The sequence below is a fragment of the Tachypleus tridentatus genome, chromosome 9 (genome assembly GCF_004210375.1).
Source record: "Tachypleus tridentatus isolate NWPU-2018 chromosome 9, ASM421037v1, whole genome shotgun sequence".
Lineage (NCBI taxonomy): Eukaryota > Metazoa > Arthropoda > Merostomata > Xiphosura > Limulidae > Tachypleus > Tachypleus tridentatus.
The window spans coordinates 42,738,738-42,752,747 of NC_134833.1; the positions used below are offsets into that span (position 1 = coordinate 42,738,738).

Below are 14,010 nucleotides of genomic sequence, written 5' to 3' on the forward strand. Positions count from 1 at the left end.
ATGGGACTGATTTGTCCATGCCGTTACAAAATGTAAATTTTAACACTATGGTAATGCTTCACTGATTTCTATTGCTGACTAAACAAGCCAGGAGGAGAACACTTACTACTCTGTAGAATTCCCATATACTTGTCTCAAAGGCATGTCATAAGGGTTCTTCTTGAATGAACATACTGACCAAAGTGATGGTTTGAAATAGCTGTCTTGGTATCCCATGTAGTGTCTTAACGATATAGAAAGAAGTTAACAAGGAGCTAGCATGTGGTACCAGTATGTGGTAATAATCAATTTAATAACATTCCACAAAAATATATATGGTTAAACACTGTTTTTAGCAAGGTTTGAGTTTTGTTGTCATGCCACAGTCTTAACAGCATAGAGAATTGTCAGACAAGTTGCTACAGACTTGAAATGCTCTCCAAACACTGTCAACTACACCCAAGATCATGAGGATATACATGTAAATTGGAAAATAGGAAAGGAAGAGGCAGAACACCTGAACTCAATGACATATTAAAGTCAAGTTAAGTTAGTGGAAGAGCAGGTGCTTGAGGTGGAATATGGGTTGAACCTGGAAATTGTTTTTTTAAATTATCATTAAAATATATGATTCTCTTTACTTATAGATTAGTAATTTATACATCCACTAGTATGTCATATATTTAATCTCACACACAAAAGAAATGTATGCAGAAATATAATTTTGTCTGTGAAAAAAAAAACAGTACACCTAGCATACAAAATAAAATTATGCTGTTCACCATAGATTGGACTGTGTGAAAAGAATATAGTTTACATAATATTATTTACTGTGTAAAATGACATTAAAGTCAAGACAATGAATGTATTTTACTTTTCTTCTCCAGGTGGTTTGATTCTTGGAAGTGGTTTGTTTCATTTTCATACATAAAGTAGAATATTGCCATTTGTTTGTAATATATTCATACATCAGTGTCATAATGTGAATATTGTGTCACATTCATAAAAATATATTAAATTTACACTGAACCAAATTCAATGTAAGATTACATACATCATGTTTACATTTGAAATTTTAATATTTGTGGAGGGATACTGGGGAATGGGGAAATAGGTCTAGGCTTATCCTGTTTGATAGAGTGGTTATTTCCACATCTATAAGATAATCTAAATATTCTCCATAAGGGCCTATTTATCTTTGCTAATGAAGAAAAACAAAAAGCATTATGCATAAGGAAGACCTGATTTAAAACAGATTTGCAGTTTATTTTCAAAGATCTTACCTAAGGATGTTTTGTTTCTTTTTTTCATAAATTGACAAAATATTTTTCACCTATCAAAGTATGGAACACAGAAACAGAGAAAGTAGTTTGTTTCTTTTTTTAAAAACCAATGAAGTGCTACTGGTTGGTTATTGGCTATAAGTGATACAGTATGAAACATCAGAGAGCATTTTTGGCAATTTGTGAAACAGAGGATATAACAGGTGGTTCTGACAAATGGGTTTCTCTTTCTAGTCTGTGTTTCTATAAACAAAGAATATTGAAGGCTATAAAAATTATACTTTGCCTTGGTAATGCATATATAATATTGAATAAATTATGTTAACTTTTGTACTTCAGAGAGGGGTGATAAATAAATTAGAAAAGAGGGAAAAACCTTAAAATTATATCACAATTCTTGTACCACTGATGATTGAGGATTTTCAAAAATATGTCCATATATATATAATTGAGAACTTAAAACTTATATGATATTAAAATATTTATTAACAACATTTTTATGGCAAGTTAATTTGTACAAATTTATCATAAATTACTTTAATTAAATTTTGAATTTAATTCTGTAAAACTTTATGACATGCACACTGTGAAAGGGTTAAAGAAAGAATAATGTCATTGGTTAAGTACAGTCTGCTATTAGTTCACAATGTTGGTTACCACTTTGTACCTTTTATCATGAATTGCATGTTTAAAGTACTAACAGATTTGAAAAAAAAACAAAAAAAACATTATAATCCAAAATACATAGTAAGTAAGGCTTCATTTTTTAACAGTTATCACATGGACAAATCACACTTTAGGGATTTTTATGGAGAATATCCAATGATTTACAGTACATTTCTGAATAATTTGCAATTACAAAATGTCAAGCTAATTACACTGCTAAAAATAGTTAAGGGATAATCAAATTATATTCTAATTATGAGAGGGCATAACTACTCATATTAACCATTTTGACCCTGGCAGGTTAAAGTGCACGTGTCCCAGCATTTTGGAGGGTTATTTTCAAAATTTCATTAAATAACATTTTTACTGCTTATGTCAGTGATACTGGCATCAAAATGTAGTTTCCAATTAAAATTTAATATCATATATTCTTCCTCAGCTATCTGTACTCAGGTTCAAGTGTCCCAGCAGGTGAGAGGTATTGTCTGCTGGGAAGGAGCAATTGTAGATATTATAGCTCTTCCCCTTCCCTTGTCCTCTTTGTCTTGTCTTTGGTGATGGAATAGGTTGCCTTGATGTAGGTGATTCCACAACATTCTCATCCAATGATCTTTCTCTAGGTACTTCCTGATTTGTCCTCTAGATTTTGTTGCTATAAAGTTTTGTAGAGTATTTCTGTCAGAGGCATTGAAACATTAACTAAAACTTCTTCAACATCAGATTCCTCTGACAGAATGCCTACTTCATCAGATGAAAATGGCACATTCAGAAGAAACAGTATCTCTTCTTCATTGAGTTCTTTTTTTCTCTCAACTCTCTTTTTTTTTGGTTTTTAATGTTTGGGATTTCATTTCTAGAAGAAAAAACATTAAATGTATATTACATCTATCCTCTGTTATGTGTCATTTCACACATATATTTTGTATTCTCTGATGTGTGTGGGTGGATATATATTTGTGAGTGTGATATGTATCACACATTTCAAAAATAGTACATGATGTGCTAAGATACAAAAACAACTACACTGGATTTTGATCAACAAATATATATTGAAGTTATTGAATAAATATACCGTGTGTGTGTATATATATACACTGAAAATGATGATCACCTACTTTGAAGTAACTGCCACAGAAGGTATTTTACAAACTCCAGTTGCTTGTTGAAAGAAGGCAGAATGCTTGTTAGTTATAGAAGACTCTGGTGCGAAGACTTTCTAACCAAGAATAAAAACAGAACTAAAAGGGTGTAGTAGATGGTAGTGGAAACTCAGTTTCTGTTGGTAGGCAAATAAGTATGGTGAAAGTGAAAAGGGGCAGTAAATTTTATATGAATGTGCCCAAATAACACCTTCTTATACTTATGTTATGAAATTCCACTCACATTAAATAGATGACCAGTAGTACTGAAACACCTGCAATGTAATTGGATCAGCTGAACTCTGAACCGTATAATAAATGTTTTCACACGTTCTAATTGCAATTTTATTACCCTCAAAAATTTCTTTTGTATGTATTGTAGGCAACGCAAGCTTCATAGTTGAATATTGTGCTCTTAGAACAAGGGGCATGTATGGCACTTTACCTTTGCACGTGCATTGTTGGTCTCGAAGGTATTACAGTTGTACATAAACATTAATAATGCAGGTGGTGATTTAAGCTTTATTTACAGTGGGTTTCAACTTAAGACTTTAACAGTAGGACAAAAACATAGAATATATGGGATATGTTTAGCAGTTGAAACTCTCTGGGTACATACTTTGAAACTTCCTGATTTATAATGAAGAAAAAAGGACATATCTCTATTTTACTTCTGATTTTACAATTTTTCTTTTATATATGATGAACTTTCTACAGGCAGAATAATTAAGTAATAAACATAATAACAGATAAAATACAAAGTTTTATTGAAAATGTTGTATATCTATTAAGAAGTTTTAGAGGTTACACAAATTAAATATGAGATTTTTGAGGCATTGAAAAATATTTTTAATCTTAAAACAAAAATCATTTTGCACTCATACTAGTTTTTAAAAACCACCTTTTTACAGTCACATATTAGTAAAAATAATTCATTAAAACATCTGTTTTTTGTACATAAAAAAAACTTGTAAAGATTACTAAAGGTCTACCAAATTTTATGAAGATACACTTAATATATTACAAGTTAGTAGTGTGTAAGCTATTATGAGTACAAGTGGTTTTGAGATTGGTTGTATAGACTGAGCCCCACGTTGAAAGAGTTAAACCATTTTAGTAGTGTATGTGCATTTTTATGCAAATTAGTGTCAGATAGACAGTCAGATGAATTGGTATGCAAACATTTATTAATGTAGACCATGTCCACAAATATTTGTTTAGTATCATTGGCTTTGCAGACAATTAAATTATCAGAAAACATGTTAATAAGGTATATGATCACTTCAATCATGAATGCAGTTTGGATGTCATGGCCTGCTTCAGATGAATGGTTCAGTGTATTTCTGGGATAATGTGGCCACTGCTGATTTTTGTAGTTTCTGCACTAAACTATTGATTCATTTGGGAAACTGGGGCTCAATGACAAAATTAATTAGTCAATTGCATTGGTAGTTTAAAAGCAAGTCCTTCACTTGCTAGCCACACCTTTCAAACTTGCAGCCATTCTTCAATGACAAGTTACATTTATTTGTGCTATTGCTTTCCACACCATAAAAGTGGACATACTTTATGTTGGAGTCCTGGAATGTTTCATTATCAGTCTCTCTCTGCACATTTTCTTGTTGTACAGACTGCCTGAGAACACTCTTAATTTACTTTATGTAACACAGACATTTGCATATCAGATCACATGACTAATCATCTGACACTTTTTTTCATTTAAAAAAGAACTCTGTTGCCATTGGCATTATTTAACAATAACATTTGTGCCTTGTTACAGCCACAATAGGAAACTGATTATGTTTTGATTGTATTAAGTAGCATATTTTTGAATATTTTAACTTATGAACATTGAGTGTAAATTCAAGCTTGAAATTTCAATTTTTTTTTAGTTTTACAAGCACAAAGAAACCTTTATCATTGAAAACATTTTTGTGTTTCTTAAGTTATGAAACCTACAGTATTCCAAAATAACATTTTTATTAATATTTATAGCATATGCAAACACCCTAAACTTTTCAATGGGCACTTTTTATTAATTTATATGTTTAACTAAAAATTGTCGGTAAGTAGGTTTAACCAACTTTAGATTTGAACTTTTGGATCTGTTTAAAATCATTTGAGTAGTTTATTCTTAATGTTTTGTCTGCATTTTTACATCACAGAGCTATTTCTACAATGATGATACTTTTAGTTTCAACTATGCTCAAGCCAAAGCAGCAACAGGAAACTTTAAAGAGGCAGAGGAGGTTAGAATTTCTTCAGTGTGGTTTACATGTTTAATTTTCATTCTTCAAAAAAAAAAGAGGAATAACATGAATAGTTAATATATTTGTGTGTGTGTGTGTGTGTGTATATATATATATATATATATTTACTTTAAGATTAGAACTAGTTGTAAAATTTTAATTAATCATCTGACATAATTTTAAAAGTTACAGTTTAACTGCCAGCAGTTGGCATTGCATTGGAAAATCAAACACTGAAAGTCAGTAAAATATTGGAAAAACAATAGGCCTAATAATTGTTATAAAACAAGATAACTATTTATTCCATTAAAATTCATGACTATAAAAATCATGTATATATATACAAAGATTTTGTGTAATCTTGATCTCTCTACAAGTAGTCATTAAAATATAAGTTTATAATGCTTCATAATTTTCATATTTTGTAATTGCTCATGATGAACAATTTTTCAATTATTACATCAAGAAATGAAACGTTAAATGTGTAAAATCCAGCAAAAGTACTGTACTTTAAATTAGTCACCTCTATTCTTGCTTCTATTCAACGTTTTTGTGACATGAATTTTCATGTCAGTGCCACCATTTCAGTCTTTCTTACAGTAGGTTTGTTAAATTTCTATATGTAATAACAGAAAAATTGTTCATCATGAACATTAACAAAATAAGAAAATTATAAGTTTTTAATATTTGTATATACAAACATTTAAATTTGGGTCAGTATCAAGAATAATTCATGATTTCATACCTTTGAGGAAGTTTATGTTTTACACTTAATTTTAGCTTTTCATAACTAGAAAATAATCATTTTTGTTTTAGGTTTTCTTATCGATTCAAAATGACAAGATCAAGAATGACTATGTCTATCTCAGCTGGCTAGCTCGGTGCTGTAAGTAAAACTCTCTTAGTACTTTGTTCTTGTAAATAATTATTATTATATCATCATGACAGATATACAAAAGACCTACTCTTAGGTAATTATATTTCATATGAAACTGTTAATCTTACATAAAAAATCTAATTCATTTTATTTTTTAGCATTAGATGTCAAACATTGGCTGATTACATTTCTTATATTTCACAGACATAATGAATAGGAAGGGCCGTTTAGCATGGGAGCTTTACTTGAAAATGGAGACTTCAGCAGAATCATTTAGTCTACTTCAGTTGATAGCCAATGATTGTTATAAGGTAGTCTTTAATTTTGAAACGTGTTTGCATTGTGATATTTTGTAAGCCACTTCTATTGAGTTGATTGACTTAAGTCAGGAGTTGCTAAATGTTAATTTATGTATATTTTTTATGATATGTTTATAAAATTGTCAGCCTTAATTTCACTAGATCACTTTCACTGGTAGTTCAACGTTTCTCTATCTCTTCATTTTGCTTCTGAATATATCATAGTAATGTCTGATCATCAGTATATTTTAAGTACAAACTCTTTGAGTATTTTTGGGTGTGTTGCTTTACTTATTCTGTATTAAGATTATATATCTAGCTTTGAATTGTTTTCAGACCCATATAAATATTATAATAGAATGACAGTTATGAAATTTTTACAGGCGTGATGTAGGAACCCCTTCATTATGCATAATTCAAAACATGTGGCTGAGTTATCTGCATTTGGTTCTGTAGAACTAATAGTTTAGCCTTCCACCCTATGTCATAAGTGACGAAAAGTTAATGTCCGTATTTTTTAGTATATAACACTTTTGTGTATTAGTTGCTCCTTTTGATTTCAATAAGTAACATCTTTGAAAACAACAGTCAGTCATATAATAAACAGCATGCATCGTATAATAGTGTTAGGGATTGATATTAACAGTTTAAGAACTTTTTGTTATCAAGTGTTGATACAAATTCTTGTCTTTAGTGCTCATTTGGACTTAATCCTTTGTATTAAACTAGATATGATGAAAACTAATTTGTTATTTATAAAATAAAAAAAAAAAAATTCTCTCTTGAGTATTGTAATAAATAATGTACTAATATAAAATGTACTGCAGAAATTGCAAACAGTTCTAAACATTCTTTGTAGATTTTATTCAACATAATGAAACTGTTTTTTTATGTTAGATGATTTCAAAGAAACACTTTTACTAGTTTCACAGTTTTTTTACTTAATTCGAAAAGTGTAAATATACTTGAAGCTAATAATTAGTAATGGTGTATTCTGTGAAGACAGGTTATACAATATTACTTTCATTAACAGTAAGAGTTAAAATGTTTAGCTCTTACTGTTTTGTTGGTATTTGATTCATTTTCTTGAAAACTTAATAATAAAATAAAACATGAATGTAATAATATGAAGCATTTACTAACATTACAGAATCTTCAAAATTTCATCTTCAGTAATCTATAGGTACAAAACAAACACAACTGTAATTCAAACATAAATATGATAAAATTTGTAATACATAAGAACTAAACAATTTGAATATAAAAAAGTGTAACAAGAGAAAATAAAAAACATATGTAGCACAATTTGAATTATTCAAATCTAATTTAATTTAACTAAGTGAATAATATGTATTATTTAGAGATGGAACAAGAGTTTTTATGTATAACGTCTCTTATTAGAAGTTACTATCATATTTGGCTGTTGAGAAATGTTTAAAATTGGAGAGAGAAATCAGATGTACTATTTTTGTATTGTGTTGGTAAATAGCTGAATTAGGAGAGTTTGCAAGTTCTTTTCTGCTTTTTATAGATATGCTCATATGTTCAAATTCTTGTACCTTAAGGTGACTTCTGGTTTCATCAGTATAAAAGGCCGTATAGTCTCTGTATATGTATAAGTAGAAGATATGTGAACAATGAGTAATCAGCATGCATTCTTGGTATCAAATACGGCTTTTTAGTCTGATCTTAGGTTTGAGAATAACTTTTAGGTCAATTTGAGGATAGTAAGTGTTAACATAATTTTTTTTAACTTCTTCATGGTAAGGGAGCTCTGTCTCCTGAGTTAGGGTAAGCAGGTGTATGAAGGAAATCTGGGTACAGTGAATATCTTAGGTAGCATAAGAAACGTATTAGTTAAGAATAAGTAACTATTTTCCTCCAAGACAAGACTCAAGGGAGTTTAATTTCTAACTAGGTTTTTAGCCTGTGGAATAGTTTGCCTTCAAATATGGTAGAAGCATCAGATTGCTAGTTCAAGTTTACAGTCTTTGATATAAAAAATATTTAATTTGGAGTAGGGTAATAATAAAAAAAGAGAAAGTCAAGATGGGTCCAAACCCTAGAAGTGAAAATCAAATTAGCTTGAGTGAAGCATTAGAAAGGTTCAAGAAATGCTTTTTTTTAAATTATCATTTAATAAAACAGTTTGATTATAACATTACTCCCACACTGAGGAATGTTTTTCATTTCCACTTGGTTAATTACCTGAAGACATAGATCAGGGGTGGCCAAACTTGCTTAATGTAAGAGCCACGTGTGATAAAATTCAGATGTTTGATAGCTGCTATACATGAACAAATATTACACACACGTTTTTATTGTTACATGTACATTGTGTTACATCGATTTTATATAAATATCAATAAATACATGCAAGTAACAATATTTATTCATGTATGTAGTTTTTAAACCTCTCGGTGTGGATTCCTGTACGTGGTAAGGGGACCTCCCAGGGAAGGTTCTGTTCTTTCTGGTTACCTCCTCTGGGATCTAAACATCCACCCACGTGTTTGTCATGGGTGGCGACCCGTGAAGGGCAGCCTTTGGGTGGCCCCCCTTGGGTCAGTCGGCTGGTCCACTTGGGCTAGAGTCAACCAAGTACCAGTGTTGGAAGTTCTCAATGGGTGTTGTGGACATTGTGTCTAATGCTGGTGTTTGAGTATAGTGCTCATGAAACCCTGGCGTTGCTGCAATGTCCTTGCATGACATTGTAGTGCATATCCTCGTAGGGCACCACGGTGGGTGGGGTCAGTGGGTACCGAAGTTTTCCTTTTTTCCTATGGATCCTTCTATGAAAAATTTAAATAAAATAGTGAAAAAACAGTCAATAGGTAAACGACCACGTCTTGAAGATTTTGAGCAGCAATCTTCAACATCTGTAACACACGTACCTCATTTTCTTATACTACATTCTCTTTCAGAAAATCCTCTAGAGCAAATGTCCCCCTTTTTTATTCAGAAGGGATTAGAGGGACTTGCTGGCTCTTCAAAATCAGTAAAGAAGCTTTGATCTGGAGACATTTTGGTTGAAACATCCACATCCTAACACAGTGAACTCCTCTTGAATTCAAAGACAATTGGAGATGTACCTATTAAGGTTACCCCTCATGCTACCAACAAAGATTCTCACTGGTTTCTCCACTCAAGGTGTTTCTGCAGTGAGGCACATCTCCACTCGCAAAGATGGAGTTACACTGCCGACAAATATCCTCATTTTGACATTTACATCACCACGTGCACCTGCCACCATCAAGGCAGGTTATCTAAATTGCAAGGTACGACCGTACGTTCCAAACCCTCTCCAATATTTCCAGTGTCACAGGTTTGGCCACTCAAAGACATCATATCATGGTTCTCTGACATGCGCTCATTGTGGTGGCAAGGACCACGATGCTTATGAGTGTGACACGGACCCACATTGTGTCAACTGCAATGGTTCTCACCCTTCCTACTTTCGTTCTTGCCCAAAATGGTTGGAGGAAAAAGAAGTGCAGCATTTGAAAATGACTCATAACATCAATTATCCTGAAGCTTGGAAATTGCTGTCCGCTACTTTATCTCCGACGTATGCTGCTGCATTGTTCCACAACTACAGTGGGAGTGCAGACAGATCTCTCTGTGCCTCCAAGAGAATTGTTTTCAAAACATATGAAAAGCCTTTTACCCTCCATGGTTAAAAAGGTTGATGAATCAACTTCTACACCCATCCTTGTTCCTTCCATACATTCCAACAAACCCCAAGATCCACATCCTTTGGTTCCAAGTACAGGCAGTTCTTCAGATACATCTTTTTTCTCCCACCCCAAGATACAAAGCAATCATTCATTCACGTTCTCAGTCACTGGAATCCCCTTCCAACAACCAAGACCTGCCCAATTGACCCAGAGCAGGATCCATGGAGGTTGAAAAACCTCCTCCGAATAAGACAGTAAGGAAAAAAGACATGGTCGTAAACAGAAGGGTTCTCCAGGAAATTCGCCTACCCGTCATTAAAAATGGCCACCTTGATACAATGGAACTGTCGAGGTTTATGTTCTAATTTGGATGACATCAAAACACTGATTGCTTCCTACCATGCTGTATGTCTTTCCTCACAAGAAACATTTCTGAAACCTACCGATACAGTCACCTTTTGGCAGTTTTCTCTGTACAGAAATGACGGGCTGTGTGATGGACGAATACATGGAGGGGTGGCACTGTTGGTTGATCGGCATGTGCCCACCCTGTCTTTATCACTCCACACACCCTTGGAGACTGTAGCCATCCGTGTTTCCTTGGATCATATCATCACTGTTTGTTTTCTCTACCTGTACCCTGGAGAGACATATGATCAATCAGACCTTGATGCTCTCGTTGAACAGTTGCCGTCTCCCTTTCTAATCATGGGGAACTTTAATGGACATCATCCCCTCTGGGGAAGTGCTGTCATTGATAGGAGGAGTCGCTCTAATTGTTTTTAACCAGATCTGGTAGAAGGATGTTTTTCCTAATGCCTGGCACCAAGCTATTATCTTACCTTTCTCTAAGTCTGGGAAAGATCCCTTCAAACTACCGTCCAATTGGTTTGACAAGCTGTCTCTGTAAGACATTAGAGAGGATGGTCAATGCTCATCTTGTTTGGTTCCTCAAATCAAACAACCTCCTCTCCCCCCCTAGTGTGGGTTCCAACGACAGCACTCCAACACAGACCACCAAATTTGACTTGAAACATCAATCAGAGAAGCCTTTCTCAAGTGATAACATCTTGTATCAATATTCTTTGACATTGAGAAGGCTTATGACACAACATGGAGGTATGGCATTTTGCAAAACCTCCATATATATGTGTTACGTGGCCATTTACCCATGTTTATTAAACATTTTTTAATGGACAGGAGATTCCAAGTCCATGAGTGTCACACTTTTCAGTATAAAGGTAAATGCCATTATTGAACAACTCTCTCTCACTGTTGCAAACTGACTCTATGTTGATGACTTTCACATCTCATGTCATTCGTCGAACATGAGATATATTGAGCGGCAACTACAAACTTCTCTCAGTCGTGTACTGAAGTGGACCACAGTGAACAGTTTTAATTTCTCTCTCTCTAAAACCATTTGCATGCACTTTTGCCTGATCCTGAACTCCGTGTCGGTGAAGTTTCGCTGCCAGCGGTCCCTGAGACCAAGTTCTTGGAGCTTATCTTTGACCGTAAGCTGACCTTAATACCACACTTAAAGTAGCTACGGGTGAAATGCACAAGAGCACTGAACATCCTCCGTGTCCTCTCTACCATCAGTTAGGGACCGGATGGATGTTCTATGTTAACGATATATCGTGCTCTTATTTGATCGAAACTTGACTATGGATCAATGGTCTATGGCTCTGCCAGACCCTCGGCCTTAAAGATGCTGGATCCCATTCATCATTAAGGACATCGACTCTGCACTGGGGCTTTCCTCACCTCCCCTGTTCAAAGCTTATACATAGAATCTCATGAACCTTCTCTGCACCTTTGCCGTTTGCAACTGTCTTTACTACATTCTTCGAAACTTCGTTCCTTACCAAAGCATTCCACCTGAGGATGTGTTTTCCTTCCTCAGTGGGCCATACATTTTCAGAACAGATGATTTGTCTTTGTTCCTTTTGGCCTTCGCATCCAGGCGCAATAAGATGAATTGGGTCTGTCCATGGATAACATTGCAGAATCCACTGGTCAGCCCATCTCACCGTGGCTTATTACAGTCCCCAAATGTGACCTTTCTTTAAGTCATCTGAGAAAGGCAGATACTCCCAATTGGAAGTACCGTCTTTTATTTACTGAACATCTTTTGAACAATCTTTCCATTCTCATTAATACAGATGGTTCCAAATCAGGTTACTCTGTGGGTTCTGCCATGGTTTGTTGCAGTTTGGTGGTTGCACGCAGAATCTCCTCTACAGCTCCTGTGTTCACTGCTGAACTGTACACCATATCTCTTGCCCTGGATCATATTGAAGCCAAGCAGTACTCCAAGTGCACTATTTATACTGACTCGCTTAGTACTCTACTGGCCCTGGAATCGCTTCACGTTCGCTCACACCCTGTTCTCGCTGATATTTAAAGCCGACTGGCCCATTTCACATTAACATCTATTTCTATCCAGATTTTCTGGATACCAGGCCACGTTGGTATTTGCAGGAACGAGCTTGCAGACACGGCAGCTAAATCTATCTTCTCTGGCACTATCACCACTGTACCTATTCCATGCATGGACTGTAGTCCTGTATTCAAGGCTCGGCTCTGTGCCAGCTGGCAGTCCACTTGCAGTGAGCAATTGGACAATAAGCTTTTCCAAATAAAACCCTATATTGGGCTTTGGCCGTTTAGCTTCCATAAGGTTCGGAAGGAGGAAGTTGTTCTAACTAGATTACGCATTGGTCACAGTTTTTTAACTCATCGTTTTCCTTTATTTACCATTTACATTAATTGTGATGCAAGAAGAACTCAGCCAACATATTTCCGTGAGCCACGCATTATATGTCAAATTTTCACATGTGGCTTGCAAGCCACAGTTTGGCAACCCCTGACATAGAGTAATTACTACTGCCTGACCATACCTGAAGCAAAATTTGTATAAAGTCCTTCATGAACTCATTAAACAACTAATTGCTTACCCTGCTCTGTTGAAGCTAGTAGTCGACTAATTTAACTTAGTACTTGTGTCTTTAAATTCAAAGCTAAAACACAAAAATGGATTTTCTTGGTCAAAAATCCTAAAACAAAATAGCCCTGAAACTGTTGGACAGTTTCCAGTTACCATACAAAAATTATGCTAATCAAGCTCACCAACTATGGGTTGTTCAAGTCAGAATTGTACAAAAAATGAAAATGTACCTGATTTTAGAGGTTGTTTTTCATTCATTTTCTCAGGCAAAAATCCTGAAATAAAACAGCTCATATTCACTATTGGACAGTTTCCAGTTATCATACAGAAAAACCTGTGATTGTGCCAACAAACTCTGAATGCCAACACACACATACATGATAAATTGTTTTGATAGTAAGATGGGTTTCATATTTCCACTTCATTAATCACATGAAGAAAGAAATCAGATTAATTCTTTACATGCAGGTTGGTCAGTTTGACTGATCTTATAACTACCATGATAATGTACATACTACAATACAAAATATACAGAATGTATCTTCAAAAAATATTTAACAGGCATTTAGTAAATATTACAAGTCTGTTGTGCATACAAAATTAATTTTGTTTAATAGTATTTTCACGAAAGATTTGTCTTAATTTATGAAGCCTCTATATGGATTTTCAAAGTTTTTCTTTGGTCAAACTTTCTCTTTATTTCTCTGCTCTGACACTATTATGAAACTATCATTCTAAAGTGAAATAAAAGGGGTTAAAAATTTTAAATAAAATCAAAAATACTTTTCTAAAGTAGAATGACTGCAGATTGTTACAGACAGTAACAATTATTTATCCCAACATCCTCAGCTTTTAACCTTTTCATATCTGCTTTCTGTAATTTTATTT

The 14,010-nt window shown here is 33.9% G+C and overlaps 1 protein-coding gene and 1 long non-coding RNA gene across 3 annotated transcripts in view; one reads left to right on the plus strand and one right to left on the minus strand.

Annotated features, from left to right (window-relative positions):
* The window catches only part of Ttc26 (tetratricopeptide repeat domain 26), a 97,054-nt gene that overhangs the window by 73,928 nt on the left and 9,116 nt on the right, over positions 1–14,010 (plus strand). For both annotated transcript variants that reach the window (XM_076454016.1, XM_076454017.1), the window contains exons 14-16: positions 5,233–5,316; positions 6,133–6,202; positions 6,398–6,504. In XM_076454016.1, the coding sequence (XP_076310131.1) occupies positions 5,233–5,316; positions 6,133–6,202; positions 6,398–6,504 (261 nt within the window). The remainder of the gene's footprint in view (positions 1–5,232; positions 5,317–6,132; positions 6,203–6,397; positions 6,505–14,010) is intronic.
* The window catches only part of LOC143225145 (uncharacterized), a 28,708-nt gene continuing 14,952 nt past the window's right edge, over positions 255–14,010 (minus strand). Inside the window, exon 2 of the long non-coding RNA XR_013013638.1 lies at positions 255–2,781. This is a non-coding gene — a long non-coding RNA (uncharacterized LOC143225145). The remainder of the gene's footprint in view (positions 2,782–14,010) is intronic.